General features: G+C 37.1%; 1 protein-coding gene across 2 annotated transcripts in view; it reads right to left on the reverse strand.

Annotated features, from left to right (window-relative positions):
• Nucleotides 1-24701, reverse strand: part of LOC149816913 (Galactose oxidase/kelch repeat superfamily protein) — a 166202-nt gene that overhangs the window by 82559 nt on the left and 58942 nt on the right. For both annotated transcript variants that reach the window (XM_089987740.1, XM_089987739.1), the window contains exons 10-11: nt 2373-2457; nt 1128-1280 (exon numbers count right to left, since the gene is read on the reverse strand). In XM_089987740.1, the coding sequence (XP_089843866.1) occupies nt 1128-1280; nt 2373-2457 (238 nt within the window). The remainder of the gene's footprint in view (nt 1-1127; nt 1281-2372; nt 2458-24701) is intronic.

Here is a 24701-nt window from a genome sequence, read left to right on the forward strand (position 1 = left end):
GATGGTCACCACTATAAAGAGAGCACGATCAAGGTGTTTCAATACACAAGATCCCTAGGCTCTGATACCATGAAATGAAAAAATACAAATACAATAGAATGCCACTAAAGGTTACAAGAGAGCACAATTACAATAGAGCCACTAACGGGCCAATCGCAATTTCAACAAAGAAGATAATCATCAAACACAAGTCACAAAGAAAACACGATGTAAAAATATAAAATGTATTGAACCACAACAATGCTTAGAAAAACACATATTTATAAAGGGAGAGCTCTATTTATAGAGCCAAAGAGGAGAGAAAAAGGGAGGTAGTCCAGCTAGTAGTTGGACTGCCTTGCCTCCTACATGACTGTTGAGAACAGTCCAACGGCTAGTTGGACTGCTCCAACAGTCATATTGACTGTAACATTCAAAAAATAAAAATACAGAAAATAAAGACCTTAAAAAGTCCATACAGCCCCTATTAGGCTGTCCCTATTATATGATGTGAAATGACCAAAAATCCCCTGATATATATATATATATATATATATATATATATATATATATATATATATATATATATATATATATATAACATTAGATTGTGAAAGCCTTGTCGATCCTTGAACAATTCATTTGTCTATGTACTTTTTCCTATTATCTTCTATATTGGACTGCTTTTCCAGGTAGCTGTTAAAGTACATAGACAAATGAATTGTTCAAGGATCGACAAGGCTTTCACAATCTAATGTTATATTTTCAACATTTTAGTAATGCCAACTTAGTTTTTTCTCCATTTCAACTGAGATCCAAATTGAAAGATTTCAATTTTTATCCCACACGAAAGACCAATACATTTTGTTTTCTTTGCAAAACGATATTGAGGGAACTTCATACATCACTTTGATCATTGCAATATATAAGCTCCATTGAAAGATTTCCACAAGGTAAGCAAACATTTAAATCAATGAAACTTCCAAACAGATGCAGTAGTTTATCTAGGCTAGACCTTGAAATTTGCAAAAGTGTAAAATGAAGTGGATATATTACCATCATTCAACTAATGCATAAGTCCTGAGCTATGTGAAGGTCGCAAGAACATGAAAAATGATTCTGGTCCTTTACATTCCACAGAAAATTACCTTCTGGAACCAACCACCACAGATCGCCATAGGTACACTTTCCATCATAACCGCCAAACAACATATAGCGAGAACCTATGCAAGTCATAGAGTGATATGCTCGAGCTGAAGGAGGCTCACTGCTAGTAGGCAGGCGCTTCCACTCCACAGACACTATATTAAATTCAAGCAACCAGATAAGCATACATTTGAAAGCAAGAAAACATGGCATGAAAATAAAGAAGTCAAACAACAAATTGTTAGACAATGATCATGAATGAGAAAAAATAGCAGAAAATTCATCAAGGATCACACTTGCTTCTGTTGTTGGGATATGCCATAATAATAAATCAAGTATGATAGTGGTTGTAGTATAAAGGGATCGACTTTTTGAAATCTTATAGTTTAATTAGCTAGTACAAATTTTATACTTTCATATTTGTGTATATTGTATATCACTATGCATGTAAGTACAGTTTACACAAATAATTGTTAATATTTGTAGTCAAAAGAGGGAGGGACTAAGTGGCCAACTAGATGCCTAGTCCAGCTAGCTGCAGGCATCTAGGCAGACCTAATTACTTAATTGAGTCAATTGACATAAACACTCTAACCCTCTTCTTCTTCTTCTTCTTCTTCTTCTTCTTCTTCTTCTTCTTCTTCTTCTTCTTCTTCTTCTTCTTCTTCTTCTATATAGCCATCATTGTCATTCCACTTTCATATTTTGTCTTTTAGTGAGAAAGGGATAGACGTCTCCCATATGGAGTTGTATCTTTCTTTTTTAGAATGAATGAAGCTTCTTCTTTATGGTTCCCTTTCTTACTCTTCTTTTTCCTTGCTTAATATATAGCATTGTATAAATAAATAGGTGGATCCATAGTCCACACTCCAAGTCACTGAAAGAGCACAGATGAATGGAGAAGAAGATCACTTCCTTTTTAACTCTCTATATAAAAGAACCCATTCTCCAATAGCAGATTTGTTCTTTTGAAGTAGTCATTGTCATTCCACATTCAATATAATCTCGACAACCACAATCTTAAACAAAATGTTCACAGTATCTCATGGTGGTTGGAAAAAAGGTGTGTGCAACTGTACATCTCCTGCCTTATCCATGTGTATAGATTAGATGACTAATAGCTAACCTAATTTAAAGAAACAAAAGAGAACCTGTTTCAACATTAGAGAACTAACACATGAATGGGTCTATCTGACATTATTCCATAAACCCAATAAAGTTAGTATGAAACTAATAAAACTGATTACCTCTGTCCAAAACAATGCAATCATTGTGATAAATATCATATCGACTCAGCCAGCCACCAGTTCCATGTCCACCAAATAACAAAAGCTGCAATGTGAATAGATACATCATGTGTACCAAAGCATGATCATTAAGTTAATGTGAGTCAAACTCCTTATTCTAGTTTAAAAATTAGAAATGAAAAAACCAGTCTCACATCAAATACAATATGAGCACATGCAAGATTTAAAAACCTTACTAATCCATATTGTCATAAATTCAACATAATGAAACAGTATTTTAACATGAAGAGAAGATCAAATATCATACAAGTGATAATTTCATAACAATGTGAAGGAGTGGGTCTGGGTGAAGTCTCAAAACCTAAAACTAGGAACCAACAAGCCCAACAGAAACTGCCTAGCCAATCCATTATATAATAAAACTAAAGCTTTCAATCTGTCACATGGGTGCGGGTGCGGGGGTGCGGCAAATATATATATATATATATATATATATATATATATATATATATATATATATATATATATATATATATATATATATATATATATATATATAATTTGTGCAAGGGAGGGGTCGAGCCCCTCCCTGCGCCCTCTTGCCCTCTTTGTGCAGGGGAGGGGTCGAGCTAATGAGTTGTGGAGCCTGATTCAGAGTTTTTTCCCTTGCAGAAAAGGGGGGTCCGGGGGCGCCTCCCAGCGTGGGTCCACACTCTCTCAAAGTTCTTATTCGATTTCGAGTTCATTTAAAAAAAAATCTTTAAATGGAAAACATCTTGTTTTTGTTTTTCAAAATTCGAGAAATATTCAGATATTATGTTTTCTCAAAAAAAATCACACTTTATGAGAAGATGTCGATTAAATCCCGAAATCTGTGAATCTGAGTTGTGACTAACTAATGATTCAAACTCGTGAAGTGGGTTCTGGCTTTACCTGGACCCTGGCCCAACTCACAAAGGTTGGGTCAGCGTGGGGACCAATCTAGATTTGATATCCATTAGGGTAAAACCCTTTTTTTATGTCTACTCTCCAACATCCATATCAAATCAGGACTCTAATGAGACAGAGAGAAAGCCCCAGTTTCCGTCCGGAAATGAACGAGAGACAGTCATATCTGACCAGGTAAATGACCTATAAAACGAAAGCAAATCTCATTGAACGCGTAAAGAACAAGTCCAGAACTAAGTCACAGGGACTCAGCAAAACAGGTGCCGCACCCGCATCGACGTGACGCGGGTGCGCGTGCGCGTGCAGGTGCAGTCAACACAACTCTGGGTGCGGTCAGCGCACCCAGGGTCATTTTCGTCCACTTTTCGGCGTTAAAAAAAATCCACAATGAAAAGGAGGATTAGGGCAAAAAAAAATTGCCCTAATCTCTCCTCTCCTCTCCCGCTCAGCTCGAGCTCTCTCCTACCGATGCCCCGACGCCACCTCCTAGGCTCCTCCTCTCCTTTCGTAGGTACGTACCCTCTCTCGTCTCTCCTCTCCTCTCCCGCTCAGTACGAGCTCTCTCCTACCGATGCCCCGACACCCTGACACCCCGACACCCCGACGCCACCTCCTAGGCTCCTCCTCTCCTTTCGTAGGTATGTACCCTCTCTCGCTCTCTTCTTGTGTCAGCAGGGGAGGGGTCGAGCCCCCCCTTCCCTTCTCGCTCTCTTGTTGGGTCGGCAGGGAAGGGACCGAGCCCCCCCCCCCCCCCCTCCTCTCGCTCTCTTGTTGGTTCGGCAGGGGACGGGCTTACCCCCCCCCCCCCTCTCTCGCTCTCTTGTTGGGTCGGCAGGGGAGGGGTTGAGGCCCCCTGCTCCCTCTGTTTTCGGCAGGGGAGGGGCCGAGCCCCCCCTCTCGCTCTCTTGTTGGGTCGGCAGGGAAGGGGCTGAGCCCCCCCTGCTCCCTCTATTTTCGACAGGGGAGGGGGTCGAGCCCTCGTCCCTGCTCCCTCTCATTTCAAGGGAGGGGTTGAGTCCCTCCCTGTTTTTGGCAGGGGAGGGGCAGATTGTTAAAATATGATGTATATATATATATATATAGATTACGACACATACACATAAATATAATATATATATATGTCTATGTGTCTATCTATATATATAAATATATATATATATATTTATTTATTTTGTAAAACCCGATAGGGGTATTTCTGTCATTTCACATGTACACGCATATCTTTGATATGCTTTCTTTTCTTTCTTTTTCCTTTTTTGTTTTTTAGTTTTTTCTTTTTTATTCATTTGAGAAGGGTCCACATAGAGTCGTTGGAGGGGCTCCAACGACTCTATGAGAGCCCCTCCTTGGGTCCCTTGCTGTGTATAAATAAGGGGCACAGCCCCATGTATTTTTTAAGCTTCTTGTGAAGCATTCTATGAAGTGAAATATATTTTTTACCTCTTTTTGTGTTTGACCACTTTTGTGGTTTATTTTGCCCTTTTGTGGCCTCTTGTGTATGTGCGTGCTTTCGCTTGGAGACTTTGCCCTTTTTATTTGGCACTTCATTTCATGGTATCAGAGCCTTGGTTAAGAAGGCTTCATCGGATCCTCCCTTGACAAGTAATACCTCTCATCTCTCTTGTCTTATAAATTCTTTTTCTATAAATGGCCAACAAAGATGCAAAAATCGATCTCTCATTCAAATTGGATGGGACCAATTACCGCATGTGGGCGGCCGCTATGGAGAATAATCTCAAAGGTAAAAAGCTTTGAGGTTACGTATGTGGAACCATTCCGGAACCACAATTGAAGTTAACTAAATTTGAAGGAGGTGAGGAAAAAGCCTTAAACGAAGAAGAAAAAGAAAAAGCTATTCTTGATTATTCTTCTAAAATGGAAGATTGAGAAAGTGAACATGCTAAAATCTTAGCATGGTTCATGAATAATGTCGAATTGAAGATTTGTGCAAATCTTGCAAAATTCAAAAAGGCTAATGAAGCATGGTTTTTTATGAAAGGCATGTACACCCAAAGAGACCTTGCTAGGCATTTTTTTCTACAAGAAAAGGTAAGAGCTACCAAGCAAGGTGATATGAGCATTAGGGACTACTATAGTGCCCTATCCTCTTTATGGGATGAACTTGTCATTCTCGAACCGCAATGGGAAGGAAGTGCTATTGCTATGAGACAAGAGCAAATGGAAAAAAGAGAGGTTCTTTCAATTTATTCATGGGCTTCATCCCGAATTTGAACAACTTAGAGGATCTCTACTTCATAGGGCCTCTACTCCTCTAAGCGATATTTTGGCCGATTTATGTCAAGAAGAAACTCATTTGGCCTTGAAAAGAGATGTTGATGAAGTGCATGTCGTGTCTAGACCCGGCAACAATGTAAGATCTAAACCACCACATTTTTGGAAGAATAATGGTGGTGGAGGAAGAAAAATCATTTGTCATAATTGTAATGAACCGGGCCATAATCGTCTCGATTGCCCTAGATTCAAAAAGAAGGTGGCTTCCGTGGGGGAAACTCCTCCAATCATCAATGAAGATTCAAAGAAGGATGGTGACATAAAGGAGTCCATCGCTCATCTAACCGAAACTCTTCAACAATTTATAAAGATGAACGTCTCTACATCATCCTCTTCACCTTCCACTTCCGGTGCCGCCATCTCCTCTTTTCCAGGTATGACTTCTTGGATTCTTGACTCGGGTGCCTCTTTCCATATGACTCCAAATGCATCACTTTTATCAAAACCAAGTCTCAATAAATTTAAATCATATGTATCCACCGTCGATGGAACATCTTTAAATGTTGAAGGCATTGGAAACCTTGAGAAAACTTATGACCAAAACAAAGAATTTTTTGTTCCCAAAATCCGAATTATTCCAAAACTTAATTTAAATCTTTTTTTCGTCTCTCAAATTACCGATTTTGAATGTAATGTCTCGTTTTCACCAACTCATTGCTATGTGCAGGATCTCCGGTCCGGGAAGCGGATTGGGCAAGGCCATAGAAGAGGGGACCTTTACTATATGGATTTTTTGTCTTTGCCATCCGAATCATTTTGTAATCATGTTCAATCCAAAAATATTGAGACTTGGCATAAGAGACTTGGACACCCTAGTATTTTCAAGTTGTACCTTTTTCCGTTTTTGGAAAAATTTTGTAATACAAATACATTTACATGCAATGATTGTATTCTTTGAAAAATTCACTCTCTTCCATATTCTCATAGCAATTTTGTGTCAAAAAGGCCTTTTGAACTTGTGCATTCCGATGTATGGGGACCGGCACCCGTTATGTCCAAAGGGGGCTGCTCTTACTATGTTTCTTCTATTGATGATTTTACTAGATACACATGGGTTTACATTATCAAAAATAAATCCGATGTCTTCACTAATTTTGAAGAGTTTCACGCTCTTGTTCAAAATCAATTCCAACACAATATAGCCACTTTTAGATCTGACTCAGGAGGAGAGTACATGTCTAAAGATTTTCAAAATTATTTTAAAACAAATGGAATTTTACACCAACGATCTTGTCCTAAAACTCCGCAACAAAATGGTCTTGCAGAAAGGAAACATAGACACTTAATCGAAACCACAAGAACTCTTCTTGTATCTAAAAATGTTCCTAAAAACTTTTGGGCCAAAGCTCTTCTCACCGCAACATATCTTGTGAATCGTATGCCCTCTTCTTCTTTAAAAAATGTTTCGCCCTTTGAAAAATTATTTAAAATTACTCCAGATTTTAATAGACTAAGAATCTTTGGATGCAAATGTTTTGTACTTAGTCTAGGATAAGATAAGTTGTCACCTAAAGCTATTGAATGTGTGTTCATTGGCTATGGTGAGAATGAAAAAGGCTATAGATGCTATGATATTCGAAACAATAAATTATATGTGTCGAGAAATGAAAACTTTATTGAAGAACAAAATGGTTTCGATATCCACACATCTAAGGAAGACATCGATTATTCTTTTCTATTCGACTTAGCTCCTAGAATTGAATCCCCTGAGGCAATTACTTGTGATACTAGCTGTGATGGAATTTTACATTATAATGATAATACTTCCCAAAATGAAAACCTTAATGATATAAATGTATATACCCGGCGGATAGGAAATGAACATCAACCTGCTATTGACAGATACTCTCAAGACTTCTCTTTAGAAGAATCTATTGATAACAATCCACCTAGAAGATCTTCTCGTAATAGTAGGCCACCACAAAAATTTGTGTCTTATGAATCTTTTTCTCCGAATTATAGGGCATGTCTCATGTTAATACATTTGTATCATGAGCCTACCTCATTCAAGGAAGCTAAAGATCACCCACATTGGATTGAAGCTATGAAAATTGAATTAGAGGCTCTTAACAAGGCCCAAACCTGGAGCATTATTCCTCAACCTTTAGGAAAAAAAACAATTGGGTGTAGATGGGTATATAAAGTCAAAAACTAAATGTGATGGGTCTCTTGAAAGATACAAAGCTCGTTTGGTTGCAAAAGGCTACGCCCAAGAATATGGGATTGATTATGAAGAAACATTTGCTCCTGTAGCCAGAATGACTAGTGTACGAACCCTAATTGCTTTAGCATCCGTCAAACAATGGCTGATATATCAACTTGATGTTAAAAATGCGTTTTTAAATGGAACTCTGTGTGAAGAAGTTCTTATGGACCCTCCGCCGGGTCTTGAAATTGGGAAAGGTAATATTCTAAAATTAAACAAAGCTCTCTATGGTTTGAAACAAGCACCAAAAGCTTGGTATGATCTTTTTAGAAAAGTAGTTCTTGATAATGGTTTCTCCTCATGTTACACAGATACTGCTTTGTTTGTTAAATCTTCTAATGAATACATAACAATTTTGTTATTATATGTTGATGACATGATTATCACAGGTAATGATAACAAAGGTACTGATCTTATTAAAAATATTCTTAAAAAAAAATTTGATATGTTTGATCTGGGTTTCCTAAGGTATTTCTTAGGAATTGAAGTTGCATACTCCCCCAAGGGGTATGTCCTATCTCAGATGAAGCTTGCCTCTGACATTATTGCTAGGTCTGGGCTGACAGATGACAAAAGGGTGGAGACTCCAGAAGTGATCAATGCCAAGATGAGAGCTAATGATGGCACAACTTTAGCAGACCCCACGCCTTATCGTCAATTGATTGGATCCTTAACATATTTATCTATCACCAGGCCTGACATTTCACATGCAGTTCATAGTGCAAGCCAATTTCAGACTACTCCTACCACTACTCACATGGCAGCAGTAATGAGGATTATCAGATACTTAAAAAATTCCATAACTAAGAGAGTATTCTTATCCTCTTCTTCACCTCTTACTTTACTTGCGTATACTGACTCTGATTGGGGGGGTAACCCCGATGATCGTATTCTACCACAGGCTATTGTGTGTTTCTTGGGGAGTCGCTTATCTCCTGGAGGTGTAAGAAGCAGCGTAAAGTTTCTCTCTCGTCTACCGAAGCAGAATATCGTGCGATGGCCACTACCACAACTGAGATTATATGGTTAAGAAGCTTACTTAAAGATATGGGTGTCTCATTCTCAACTCCTTCAAAGTTGTGTTGTGACAACAAGAGCTCCATTTATATTGCTAGCAATCACACTTTTCATGAACGAACAAAGCATATTGAGATGGACTATCATTTTGTTCGAGATGAGTTCTTACGAGGCACCATTCAACTCCCATATGTTCCTACCGAATATCAGTTGGCGGACTTCTTCACCAAAGCTTTGCCTTCGCCTCGCTTCTACTTCCTCCTTAGCAAACTCTCGGTGATTTCACCATGTGTTTGAGGGGGGGTGTTAAAATATGATGTATATTTATATCAGAGTTACCGGAAGCGCCTAGGCAAAAGGGGAAGCGCGCTTCGCAAGCGCGAAACGTCGCGCTTCCGAAGCGTGAGGGGAAGCATCCCCCTTTTTTGGGAAGCACGCTTCCCTTTTATGGGAAGCGCGTCCCCCTTTTATGGGAAACGTGCTTCCCATAAATGGGAAGCGCGCTTCCCCCACGCTTCCCCGTCGCTTCCCCATTTTTTTCATTTTTTTCGCTTCCCCTCGCTTCCGGTTCGCTTCCTAGGTCGCTTCCGGTTCGCTTCCTAGGTCGTTTCCGAGACGATTCGGAATTTTCTTCTAAGTGGTCCCACGCTTCCCCGCTTCCTAAATTTTTGAAAGTGCCTCGCTTCCCGCTCCCGCTTCCCGTATCGCTTCCCGCTCCCGCTTCCTCGACTGGTAACTCTGATTTATATATATATATATATATATATATATATAGATTACGACACATACACATATATATAATATATATATGTCTGTGTCTATCTATATATATAAATATATATATATATTTATTTTGTAAAACCCGATAGGGGTATTTCTGTCATTTCACATGTACACGCATATCTTTGATATGCTTTCTTTTCTTTCTTTTTCCTTTATTCTTTTTCCTTTTTTGTTTTTTAGTTTTTCTTTTTTATTCATTTGAGAGGGGTCCACATAGAGTCGTTGGACCCCTCCAACGGTCATAAATATGACCGTTGGAGGGGCTCCAACGACTCTATGGGAGCCCCTCCTTGGGTCCCTTGCTGTGTATAAATAAGGGGCACAGCCCCATGTATTTTTTAAGCTTCTTGTGAAGCATTCTATGAAGTGAAATATATTTTTTACCTCTTTTTGTGATTGACCACTTTTGTGGTTTATTTTGCCCTTTTGTGGCCTCTTGTGTATGTGCGTGCTTCCGTGCTTTCGCTTGGAGACTTTGCCCTTTTCATTTGGCACTTCATTTCACAGATCCTCCCTCCTTGCTCCTAATTTTATATATATTTTTATATCAAGATAATGTCTGTATAATTGAGTTGAAATTTTGAATGTATTTTTTTTATGTTTTTAGGATAAAAATAATGGATAAAGGAAAAGGACTTGCGTCATCCTCATCCCAACATGTGAGTTTTGCTGATAGTTGTAGTGGGATTGATGATGTGAAGCCACTATGGGTACATGTAGATAAACTTGCAAAAACTGGAGGAGGTAGTGGAAACAAGAGATTTCGGTGCAAGCTCTGCGAAAGAGATTTTGTTGGGTCTTACACAAGAGTGAAGGCTCATTTGTTGAAGATACCAGGACATAGCATTTCAGGATGCAGAAAAGTTGATGAGGCAATGCGAAGACAATACAAGAAAATACAAGAAGAATATGAGAAGAGAAAGGCAATGGCCGATTCTTCTGCAATTAGTGTGTCATTTGCAAGCCACCAAGAAGATGCTGAAAAAAAAAAAAAAAGTCAATGTAGAAGGTAGAGGAACGATACAATTAATGCGGCTATAGGAGAGAAGAATTGGATAGAAAAGTTAGGAGGTATTTTTATTCTAGTTCACTCTCATTTAATGCGGCTAAAATCCTTATTGGAAGGATTTAGTAACATCCTTGGCAAATTGTAATTTGAGTGGCTATGTGCCTCCAAGTTCAGAAAAAATACGAACCACACTTCTTGAAGAAGAGAGGGCAAATGTGGAGAGGTTGCTGGAGATTAAAAATATTCATGGGAGCAAAATGGAGTTTCTATTGTGTCTGATGAATGGACAGATATTCAAAGGTGTCTACTGATCAATTTCATTGTTTGTTCGCTTAATGGCCCACTATTCTTGAAAGCAGTTAATGCATCTGGGGAATATAAAAATGCAGAGTATTTGAAGGGATTGTTTATAGAAGTCATAAAAGAAGTGGGTTATCACAAGCACACAGCTTAAATTTGGCCTTAAAGAGCATCTGCAACCCCAAAGAAGAAGAAAACTCACAAGCATATGTTTTATGTTCATGGATTGAAGATTTAGAAAAAAATGTCAAAAGCATTAGGAATTTTGTTATTAACCACCATCGTGCTAATACTATATTTAATAGGTATTCTGACCTGAAATTGTGGAAGGTCGCTGAAACACGTTTTGCGTCTATCATTGTGATTGTGAAGAGGATTAAAAGAGTGAAGAATGCTTTGATTAACATGGTGACTGATGAAAATTAGACATTCTATCGTGTTGATGATGATATCAAGGCTCAAGAAATTAAAAAATTCATTCTTGATGATGAGTTTTGGGATAGAGTGGTATACTTCCTTCAATTTACGCAACCTATTTGGGAAATGTTAAGAGAAGTTGATAAAGATGAGTCATGCTTCACAGAGTTTATGAAATGTGGGATAATATGATTGAAAAAATACAAGTTATAGTTTTCAAGAATGAAGAAAAAAATACAATACAAGTTATAGTTTTCAAGAATAAAGAAAAAAATCCTGCATTGGATAATTCAGAATTTTTTAATCATATTTATTCAATTTTAGTCAGAAGATAGGATAAGAGCAACACTCCTTTGTATTGCATGGAACATTCTCTTAATCCAAAATATTATGCAAATAAGTGGCAGGCTGGTGGTATTGGTCGTGTCCCTCCAAATTTAGACCCAGAGCTATCAAGACATAGAAATATGTTTATGACAAGACTTTTTTCATAAGCATATATTCTACATCAAGTCACACAAGAGTTTGGAAAATTTTCATCTTCGAGATTATATGAACCGGCATTATTCGCGAGAGAAAAGGATAATATAGATTTTATCACATGGTGGTCAACATTTGGATCATAAACACCTCTTCTCCAACGTCTTGCATTAAGATTGCTATCGCAGCCTGCTAGTTCATCTTGTTGTGAAAGAAATTTGAACACATATTCTCAAATCCACAATATGAATAGAAACAAACTCATCAGCAAGCGTGCAGAGGATTTAGTATATGTTCATTCAAATCTTCGATTACTCTCACGAACCAATGATGAATACAGATACTAATTTGCTCTCTTAGTTATTTGATTATTTCTTAGTTTTTCATTTAAATATACTTTTATTGTATTTAACATTTTCAAATTGAGTTTGTAACACAGACAAGGAACATTCAAATTTTGGGATGTAAACCCAGAAGAGTGTGACTTTGAGGGAGAGCATAATTTCAACATATCAAACATGGATTTAGCTGAGCCCAGCATTCCTTCTAATGATGCATTTGATGATGAAGAAGAAAATTATTAAGATCAATTACTTCATCAGGATATACTTTGGTATGTAATTTAGTTCTTTTCTGCTTTACTTATTTGATTGATATTTAGGTTGATGTATTGCATGAATGATGATTGATGAATGATATTGTGACAATGTTAATTATTAAATGTTAATTGTTAAAACTTCAAAATTATATATATATATATATATATATAATATTTTTTTTTACATTTTTGCCCCTGCCGCACCCCCGCACCGTAGGTTTTTTAAAGTGTTGCATCCCCGCACCCGCACCCATGTGACATAGGTCCAGAAGTATTCTATTGCAGCGCAACAAAATTACGTCGCATTGTTCCATAAATGTCCTCAATCTAAAATACCCCATTTATGTGAAAAAATGTTCAAGCACAACATGAGAGAGCTTTACGTTTGGGTGCTTTATAGTGTCGAGGGATCCCCTGTTTCCCAAGAAACCAAACGTCTTCCCCCTCCAACTCCTCGTCTCGAAATAGCAAAATTGGCGGCAACTGCCTCTGCATGAACAACTCTCTCTCTCTCTCTCTCTCTCTCTCTCTCTCTCTCTCTCTCTCTCTCTATATATATATATATATATATATATATATATATATATATATATATATATTTGTGTGACTCTTTGTTGCACTGTACTCTTACTGAAAAAGTTGCACCTGATACTCTCTTCGTCTGTGCATGCACAAGTTTCATGCTTTTTGCTACTTGTTATTCTTCTTTCTAAGTGCTTGCAAGATAATAAGTTTGGGTACAAAACCCCAACAAGAGGGGCTCTCTCATCAGAGAAAAGAGAAGAGAGGGTGAGACAGTGGGTGATGGGATCGTGGCGCCGTGAGGTGCCTCCCATGGAGGAGACGGTGCAGGTGTTGATCGACACACTGGTGTCCCCTCTCTTCCCTAGGTGTTCCTCTTCCAGAACTCCTTCTGAATCCCTCCAGCAGTCCCTCAAGAAGCAGGTTCCATCTCTATCTCTCTCTGCTTCCTGATTTTTTCCCTCTTTCTTGCTTTCTGTTTGAAACTGAAAGTTGGTGCCTGTGAAACGTCCATTTTTTTGTGATTTTTCCTGGGGACAAACACATCTTTTTTGGTAAACTTGTTTTTTTTTCTGGGTTCACATTACACCCATTAGAGTAAAATTTTAAAAAAAAATGGACACAAATGACCCTGGGTGCAGTCAATGCACCCAGGGTTGAGTTGACCGCACCGGGTGTCGCACGCGCACCCGCGTCGCGTCGCGTCGATGCGGGTGCGGCACCCAGTTTGTCGAGTCTTTGTGACATAGCTTTCAATACACAGAAAATCAAACTATATCTCATAATTTTTCCATAATTTTTAAGCTCAAAAATATATTTTTAATTAAATATTTATATTTAATATGACAAAATTATGAAAAATATTCGATATGGGCTGACATCAACATGGGTCTGGACATGGTCCAAGGTCCATTGACAAGATCCATATATGGTGAGAAAAATATGTGAATTTATTTATTTTAACCTTTAAATTAAACTGAAATTCGAGTTAAATTCAGGTTAAATTAAGGCAAAATTCATGAGCGAAATAGATCCAAGACCATAGTTAGATCCATTCCAGAACATAGATCTCGTAGGAGATCTGTTTTATCGAATTCGGATATCGGTTGGCTTAGAAAATGCATTTTTTTATTGGACCAACCTCTATTTTTGGGTCTTTTTCGATTCGGACCAGACTCGACCCGCTCTGTTTATAATTGGATTGATGTTAATATAGATCTGGATCCAGTCCAAGATCCATATTGACTAGTACCCGATCTGGGTTGAGATCCAATTGAAATTGAATATGGATTTGGATCATGGGTCCAACCCGAACCCATAATCCATCCATACCTTTTTAAAACTAAAATTAATTTAAACTTTAAAAACATAGATATGAATTTAAAGATGAAAGGATGAGGTAGAGTTCTACCTGGGGTAGAACGCTACCCCACTTAATCCTCTAAAAGGGGGTGTCCCCCTTAGTGTAGAATATTACACATGATAAAATTTAATAAAAAAATAAACAAATAATAGAAGATAATGGTAGGTAGAGGTAGAGTTTTACCATGGCATCACCCCCTCTAGAGAACTTCCTCAATTATAAATAAGGGAAAGAAAGACTCTCTCTCTAGAAATCGTCCCCTAGAGAGAGAGAGGAGAGTGGAAAAAAAAGAGAATAGAGAAAAACACCCATGGAGGCGGAGAGAAGGAAAAGAAAGGGGAAAAAAAGAGAAAGAGAAGATGTCTCCTCCTTTCTCTAGATTTTTGCTTTTTTAATCTTCAAATCAAGGTATGTGTTTCTCTCTTTTTCAGATAGAAGGGTTTACCATGTCTTAAATCATATAGGTTTAAGGGCAAATCATTTCCGAAAATTTCTGCATGCATATTCCATGTATTTTTTATTTTCTTGATGTTTAAATCCATGTTTTTATATCCATGAACATGTCTGAAAATTTCTGTATGCATATTACATATATTTTTTGATGTTTTTTATGCTTTAATCCATGTTTTTGCATCCATGAATGTGTCTGAAAATTTTTGCATGCATATTTCGTGTATTTTTTACCTTCTTGATGCTCAAATCCAAAATGATACATCTCTAATCATGTCTGCAAATTTTCAGCATGCATGTTGCTTATAATTATGATGTTTTGATGTTTAAAAAGTTATTTTCTGCATCCTTAATCATGCTTGCGATTATATATATATATATATATATATATATATATATATATATATATATATATATATATATATATATATATATATATATAACAGGTATTATTGCGTTCATGTTCATGCATATCAGCTTGTGTTTAGGCTGATTTCACAGCATGATATACATGTATATCTTGCCTGCGTTGTGGATGGATTTCGCAGCATCATATACATTTATATTTTACCTGCATCGCAGCATGATGTACATGTGTATCATGCCTGAAATTTGGACTGATTTTGCAGCATGATGTACACGTATATCATGCCTGCATTTTGGGCTGATTGTGGTTGGGCTGCGATAGGAATCATGTTGTCGGCATGATGCTGTTCACACTTGTGGTGTGACAGCAAACATGCTGTCAGCATGTTGCTATTCATGCATGTGCAGTGACATACACGTGCACGTGTTGTTCATTACATGTTACCATCCATGCATAGTGTTGATTATACATGTAACTGCACATGCATATTGTTGTTTACACATGTAACGGATCATGCATAGTGTTGTTTATACATGTAGTTGATCATGCATGTTGCTGATCATGCATATCGATGTGCATACATGTTGCCAATCATACTTGTGGTTGTTCATGTGTGTGGTTGTTCACATGCTATTATTGTTCGCAATGGTGTGGTGACACAACAATGCTGCCAACATGATGTCCACATTTGTGCAGTAGACAGCAAACACGCTGTCAGCATGTTGTTGTCCACATGTGTGTAGCGACAGCAAATTGGTGGTAAGTATTATCATTAAAGTTGTCCTTGTGTTGTGATTGCGCATTGGGGCTGCAGTCAATGCATTTGAAAATATAATTTTTTGTTGAAATTGTGGAATTTGATTGGTTTTGTATATTCATCTGAATCGGAGATGAATAGATGTTGAAACTAGTCAATTTTAAAAGTTGGGTTTTTGGCTAATGTGATGAATTTAGTAAGATTGCATTCATTCATTTATCAAAAATATGCATTGATGATTGTGTATTTTAAACATAAGTTTGTATATCGATGTGTGATTTATGTTTACTGAAATTTTGCAATGACATGAATTATTTATGAGATTGATTAGTGGTTGTGTATGAACCACTGAAGGGCCTATGTAAGCCAAGACCATGTGTTGCTCATGTGTTATTGAAACTATTTATGCATTGCAAAATAATTTTTGAAAATATTAGTTTTTCCAAAATTAATTCCATTGTTAAATTGTTAGGGCAAGGGCCCGAATTTGTTATTGCATGTTGATTTGCATAGTTGTTTTTGTGTAAATAACTTTTAATTGATTAAAATGATAAAAGAGACCAAACAATGTAATAATGTTCTTTCTTGATGTCCCTTTGATAGTGTGAGAATCTTAGATGACGGTCGTGGGGACCGTGAGGATACTAAAACTCTGTGTGCAATTGTTGTCCTCAAGAACCTGATGTGAGGTTCATGTTCCTGGCCACGGTTTTACGAAACTTTCAGTCACTTTGTCTAGGAGTGGTGTTGTTGACTCAGTTGTAGTTATTGGTATACCAAAAAAGTGACATCAATGGATATTGATGTCCTTGATGTCCCGGCATTAAGTATTGATGCGTAATGTTCTCATTGATGGTGTTGATGTCAGATATCGATCAGAGAACAAGTGTGGAACCCAATAATTAAAATACAAATTGTGTGTTAAACTAGGACTAGAAACTACCTTGAACCTCAAGAATTTTACCCATTTTTTAGTATCCGCGGGTTTGTAAGGAAAGTGAAAATTTAAATTTGTGTGCATTTAATAGGGACATGCATGAAAAAACAACTTTGATAATTAACTTAAGAAGTTATTCATGCATGCACATTGATTCATGCATCATTTATTGTTTAGCATTAGTTTCATGAATTTTTGAATATTTGATTTAGCATGAAATTGTTGAATGCTTGAATGGTAAGTTAGTTTTGATGAATTATTGTTTGTGATTTCCTCATAAATTTGTTCATGATTTAATGTGTCATTTCCTTACTGTTGAATTTTTAGAGGAATTCGTAGGAGGACTTCAGTTCTTACCCATTTTCTAAAAATGTTTTTCAGGCACGGAGGCTCGATGATGAGAGACTGACTAGCTTGAGAACTCGAGGTTTATAACTTGGGATGGATTAGAGTTGATTTTTGAATTTTGAACTTTCCTGACTTATTGATTAAATAAATGAAGTTAAATTCATAGTTTTAAATTGATTTTATGTTTGGAATGGTTGATGAAATGGGTATATTAAATGGTCCTTAGGAGGTTTTATACAATTGTTAAAAAAAAATCTGCATTTTTTGAGAGTCAGTTTGGGGTCGTTATAGTAGCAAAAAAATTGTTGCGGATCTCCCACAGTGTTGCCACCTAACACTTCAAATGCCACAATCAACTTCACTCAAGCTTTCAATACTCAAGGAACTGGGAAGTAGAAAGCCAGTGGTACATTGATCAATCTAATTCTCTTCCCCCTTTTCATTTCTACATGCATGCTATCTACATGGAACATAAAAGAGAAATATCCCAAACGTGGCAACTCTCCCTCTCTATTGACATGCAAGTCCATTTGCGTGCACAGCCATGTGGCATGCTCAAAGAAGAAAAGCCCCAAAACATGGCAGGTCTACTCTATCCCTCCCTCTCTTCCTCCATGCAATGTACCATTATAGGTGGCATGTAAAGTGAAATCCAAGACAAAATGTGACAGCTTTCTCTTCCTTTCCCCATGCATGCTCATGTCTCTCTCCTCATGCAGGTAAGGCATGGATTGCATGCTATGTCTCATGGATACTTTACATTCTGGGTTGACATAAAACAATACCAGACCCAATGCTAGACATAACAATACCAGACACAATGAAACTTGTGACTGATATGGTCAAAAATGTTTCCCTAATATATATCTTTTTAAGTTCTCGGTTGTTTATTTTGTATTGATCTGTGCTTTTCTTTCCAAAGTTTATTATTGGTCACATTACATTTCAATTTTTAACTAGAATTTGTTATTACCTTATACAACAACGAGGATTTAGAATTGTTCAAGAATTTGAACCTAAGATACTATTCATGCTTTGTTGCTTTAGATTAAAAACTTTGAACGAAAAAAAAAATTATTATACATATGTATATATCGGTAAAATGCCTAGCAGACTTGAGTGCATCACGAGATTGATGCACACCAGCATTCTTCTAGTGGTTGATACGATTGTCACATCATGCCCACCTCTCTCGGAAAAGAAGGATTTACACTTGATGGTTTTGACTGCCACTGCCATTTCCTATCTTGACTAGCATGCCTTGAAAGGGTGTTCGTTTTCCTTTTCGGTTACTCTTTAACTTTGTTCAACCGTGAATTTTTTTTCTTTACAACGGTTGATTTCTCTTTTGCATTGTAATTCTAGAGTGAGGGTCACAACCTCCATGGAGTCCACACCTCGAGATATAACTTTACCTTTTATTATTTCAATGGATGAATCTAATTGCTTCCTGTAGCTGGCAGTATTATTGATTGTCATCAGTGTTATTAAAAATGTGCTTTAAGGCGCAAAAGGCATGTCTAGCCTTATGGCGAGGCGCATGCTTGTAGCGTAAAACCCTTGAGGCGTGCACCTCGGAGTTATGAGGCACACGCCTCATGGTGAGGCGCACCTTGGCATGAGGTGTGCACCTCGGTCAAATGGGGGTCAAAGCCTCCATTTGACTCGTAAAAGAAGAGAGGCACTAATTAGGGCCTTTCCCTTCTTTTTGTCTCTTTCTCTCTTGTTGCTTTCAGAGTTACCGGAAGCTTCTTAGATAGGTGGGAAGCTCGCTTTGCGGAAACTTGCTTCGAAAGCGCGATACTCCTCGCTTCCGAAACTTGATGAGAACCTCGATTCCCCCACGCTTCTCCTATGCTTTCCACAAGCTTCGTTTATTCTTATTATATGTTCGCTTACTCAATTTTTCATGCTTTTTATGTGTTTTCTCTGACTCTTCTCACTCACTTCCATGTGCTTTTGCTAAATTGGTAGTCATCATTTTTAGATTTTGTTCCTAGTCTGGCAACCTTGGTTGCTCTCCCTCTCTCTCTTTATATCTCGCTCTCCCCTTCTCTCTCGTCTCTTGCTCCCATCTCCCTCTCTTTCTCTCTTGTCTCTCCTCTCAGTCTCTCTCAGTCTCCCTCTTTTTCTCGGTGTCTCTCTCCCTCTCTTTCTCTCTCGTCTCTCCCTCCCAGTCTCGTCCCTCGTTCTCCCTCTCTTTCTGTTTGTCCCTCGATATCTCTCTCGCTCTTCCTCTCTATCTCTCTCACTCTCGATCTCCCTCTCTCTTCTCTCTCTATTGAAAGAAAGAAGAACAACTACCGGCAAGTACTATGTGTATTTTGGCTTCTTCTTCTTTTTGCTTTTTTTGTACGTGTGAATGTTGTAACACTCTCTTTTTGGAGAGTTTTAACAAATACATTATCATTTGGTTATTAAATTGTTAATGCTAATATACATTTTCTGATGATGACATGATGTTGGGAAATTTGATTGTTAGAGATTTTATTACTTAATTTTTTATTGAATGCTCATATTTTATTTTTTAGATACTTACATAGATCAAGTTGTTGCATTAATGTCACTTTTACATGTTAATTTCACATTTTTCGATATTTATTTGAGATTTTCTATTTCTTATTAGTTGTTGCTTCATCAATAAAACATTTCTTCTATTTATTTGTATTTTTAAATTTTTTTAAAGTTTTTAAGTTTTAAAAAATTTGAGGCTTACGCTTTACGCCTCGCTTCGGTTTTTGGAGGAGCGTTGAGGTCTTGCTATGCCTAACGCTTTTCACAACATTGATCATCATTATACTATATCCTCTGGTGGATTGGGATATTTACTGGGTCATGACACATATGCTTCCACTGAAAGCTCCCTTGAGGGCCAACATGCCAATGTCTAACACTTGGACCACGACATCGACACTCTTAGAACCTCCATTCTTCAATATACAAGTGTCCAAGAAAAATAGACACTCGATATTACGTGTCCACTTTCAACTGCCTTAGATACGAAGTATCTGATGCCGAACATTTTGTGCTAACCTTATGTAAACTAACATTGCGAGACTAGAAAGAGAAAGCGGGAAACGATACGGGAAGCGGAAGTGAAAAGCGATGCATTTTAAAATTTATACGAAGCGAGAAGCGAGGAATAAAAAAAAGAATATAAGAATTGAATTGGAATCAAAATGGAACCCAAATAAAAACTAAAATAAGTGACTATTCTTAAATTTCATGATTTTTTAGTGTAAGAATTAAATTTTTAGCAAAATCTAAAAATAATGATTGCCAATTTAGAGAAAGCACATGAAATTGAGTGAGATGCGTGCGAGGAAACACATAAAAAACATGAAAAGTAGAGTGAAAGAACATAATAAGAATAGATAAAGCATGTGGAAAGCATAAGAGAAGTGTGGGAGAATCGTGATTCTCATCAAGTTTCGAAAGTGATGAGTATCACACTTCAGAAGCAAGTTTTCGAGAAGCGATCTACCCACCTATCTAAGAAGCTTCAGGTAACTCTGGTGTAAACCCAATTTTTTCTCCATATATTTTTATTGGGTCCTAACTCCACAAAAATGAGTCAACATGCCTCTTTATTATAAATAAAGGGCTCTCTCTCTCTTATAGAGTCAAGCTAGTTGCCAAAAAGACTCACGTCGTTGTTACCATAGTTTAGCCTACTCAGTCCCATTAAATAACTAACTCTCCTTTTTTCACAATTTTTATGAATTGTATGGTGTCACATGTAAAAATGTCTACGAAGAGACAATATGGATACAAGCACTAATACTTTACAAAGGATGTGCACAAATGCACTCAAGCCACACTTCAACAAATACGCACAAAGGCGTAAAATAATGCAAACATGCACAAATGCATGTAACAAGAATATATTGAATGAAAAGGAGGAGCTTGAGTCACTCGAGCCATAACAAAATATAAGAGGAACACCCCTATTTATACACCTTTAGAGGAGCCACATAGGGGGCTCCCAAAGGAGTCTTTGGGAGACCCCAACGGTCACATTTGTGACTGTTGGGGGCTCCCCAACGACTCTTTTGGGGAGCCTCCCTAGGTGGCGCAAACCACAAAAAAAAAAAGAATAAAAGAAAAGAAAAGAAAAAAGAAAAAGAAAATTACAATCATATTCCAAATGGAATATGCGTAAAATATGAATTTATAAAAATACTCTTTTGGGGTATTATAAGCTAAAAGGGTATATATATAGGTGTATATATATATATACAACGAAAAATATGATTACATTTTAACACCCCCTCAAACTTATTGTGTGATGATCGCAAGTTTGTCCAAAAGAAAATTAAATCTGGGGGAGCAAAGCGCCTTGGTGAAGAAGTCTGCTAGTTGATATTCAGATGTCACATATGGAAGATCGATGACCTTCTTCAAATATTCTTCTCAAACATAATGGCAATCCATCTCTATGTGCTTTGTGCGCTTATGAAAGGTATGATTCTTGGCAATGTATATTGCACTCTTATTATCACAGCATAGCTTTGTTGGTTCTTGAATATGAACTTCCATATCTTCTAGCAAATGCTGAATCCATACTATTTCCATGGTTGTAGATGTCATGGCTCTATACTCAGCTTCATTAGAGGACAATGATGCATTTTGTTGCTTCTTGCACCTCCAAAAAACTAGCGATTCACCTAAAAAGATATACAAACCAGTGGTGGAGTGACGATTATTAGGGTCACCTCCCCAATCAGAGTCAGTATACGCTATTAAATTTAATTCAGAGGACGAAGAAAGAAATACTCCTTTATTTGTTGTTCTCTTTATATATCGAATGATTTGAAAGACTGCACTCATGTGTGTAATGAAAAGGGCGGAAGCACCAATAAAGCAAACCACTCATTTAGAAGAGTGATGCCAAGAGCCAAGAACACAAACACTAAAGTGTATACAAAACCCAATAAAGGGAAAAATGACTAAAAGTCATAAGTTGAATATTATTGAGGAAAGAAAGAAGAGGGTGAAAAACCCATTACAATGCAAGAGGAAGGGCCCTCTTTTTATAGAGGAGAAAAGGTAGAGGAAGGGACCACATAGGGGCCCTCTTCTAGTCGTTGGGAGCCCCAACGGTCATATTTATGATCGTTGGGGCCCCAACGACTAGAAAATGGGGCCCCTAGTGGTCCTATTACAATAATAAAAAGAAAAAGAAAAAAGAAAAAATAAAAAGAAAGGAAAAAGAGAAACAAAAAAGAAAAAGTAAAAAATACATGGGGAATTACACAAATACCCCTCTCGGGTATTTGAATTATAAATATATGTATATATATAAGTATATGTATATATATATATATATATTTTTATATATACATATTTTAACACGCCTCGTCAAACTTTACGGGGAGAAGACCGAAAGTTTGCCAAGGAGAAACAAAAAAAGCGGAATTGTAAGCGCTTTGGTGAAAAAGTCCGCCAACTGATATTCTGAAGTGACATATGGTAGTGTGATTGTTCCTTTGAGAAATTTGTCTCGAACATAGTGACAATCAATTTCAATATGCTTGGTGCGCTCGTGGAATGTATGGTTGCTTGCAATGTAAATTGCGCTCTTGTTATCACAACACATCTTGGTGGAGGAAGAAATGAGGACGCCCATGTCACAGCGAAGACTTTTAAGCTACACAATTTACATAGTTGTCATTGTCATGGCCCGATATTCGGCTTCAGTGGAAGATAGAGAGACTTTTTGTTGCTTCTTACATCTCCACGAAATAAGGGATTCACCTACGAAAATGCAAAAACCAGTAGTTGAGATACGATTATTGGGATTTCATCTTCAATCTACATCAGTAAAAGCAGTTAATTCAAGAGATGAAGAAGAGGAAAAATGGTGTTCTTGATATATCGCACAACTCGCATCTCGGCTGCCATGTGAACTGTAGTAGGAGCATGCTGAAATTGACTTGCAGTATGAACCGCATGAGCAATATCTGGACGGGTGATGGATAAGTAAGTAAGGGATCCAATCAATTGTCGATAGGGAGTGGGATCCTCAAGTAGAACGCCATCCTCAAGTCTCAACTTTGCATTAATAACTTCAGGAGTTTCCACTTTCTTTTCATTAGATACTCCTGACTTGGTACAGATGTTCGTTGCTAATTTCATTTGAGATAGAATATATGCTCAGGAAGAGTATGCCACTTCAATACCTAAAAAATATCTCAAAAATCGAAGGTCAGACATATCAAAAGTTTTTTTTTTGTCACTTCCAGTGATGATCATATCATCAACATACAGAAGTAGAATAACAATGGAGTCACCTATTTTCTTAATAAAAAGAGCAGTGTCAGTATAACAAGAAATAAATCCCAAATTGATTAATATATTACTAAACTTGTCATACCAAGCTTTAGGAGCCTGCTTAAGACCATATAAGGCCTTCTTCAATTTCAAAATTTTACCATTTAAATTCATTTACCATTTAAATTCATGCCAGGAGGTAGTTACATATAAACTTCTTCACTCAGATTTCCATTTAAAAAGGCATTTTTAACGTCAAGTTGAAAAATTGACCATTTTTTAATAGCGGCTATTGCAATAAGAGCTCGAACACTAGTCATTCGAGCAACTGGGGCAAAAGTTTCATCATAATTCACCCCATACTCTTGGGCATATCCTTTGGCTACTAACCTAGCCTTATATCTTTCTAAAGAGCCATCACTCTTAGTTTTTACTTTGAAACCTCATCTACATCCAATGGGTTTCTTGCCATTAGGAAATCAGTAATTTCCCAAGTTTGTGCATTTTTAAGTGCATTAAGTTCAAGTTCCATTGCTTTATTCCAATGAGCATATTGTTTAGCATCATTATAATGAGATGGTTCATGGAATGAATGAAGGGCTAGCAAACATGCTCAAAAATTTGGAGAAAAAGAATCATAAGATACAAATCTATTTGGTATTTTAGAAATACGATTTGATCTTCTTTGAGAGGATTCTTTAATCGACTTGTTTTGAGAGAATTTTTCAAGGGCACAACGAGGATTACTTTCAATCCTTCTAGAGTAATCTTGTGTTTGACTTGGTGTATTTTCTTCTAAATTTTCATGTTGGTCATGTTGCCCATCATTTGGAGGTTCAAAATGATCCTCTACGAGAGTTTCACTAGATTCAACATGATCATCTAAAACCTTTTCTTGAGGTAACAAGTCAAATAAAAAGGAGTAATCAATATTTTCATTTAGTTTATGCGAAAAACCATTTTCTTCTTCTAAGAACGTGACATCTTTTGAGATATAAAGTTTGTTTTTGAATAAGTCAAAACATCGATAGCCTTTTTGTTTTTCGCCATATCTTAAGAAAATACATTCAATTGCCCTTGAAAAAAGTTTATCATTTTTGTGAGTTAGAACAAAGTATTTACACCCGAAAATTCCTAGTCTTTTATAATCGGGAGGCATATTGTAAAGTTTTTCAAACGAAGAAAGATTTTTCAAAGAAGATAAAGGGGTTCTATTGATAAGATATGTTGAGGTTAGAACCGCTTCGGCCCAAAAGGATTTT

This window comes from Nuphar pumila, chromosome 14 (genome assembly GCF_984573655.1).
Source record: "Nuphar pumila chromosome 14, dmNupPumi1.hap1.1, whole genome shotgun sequence".
Taxonomy (NCBI): Eukaryota; Viridiplantae; Streptophyta; class Magnoliopsida; order Nymphaeales; family Nymphaeaceae; genus Nuphar; species Nuphar pumila.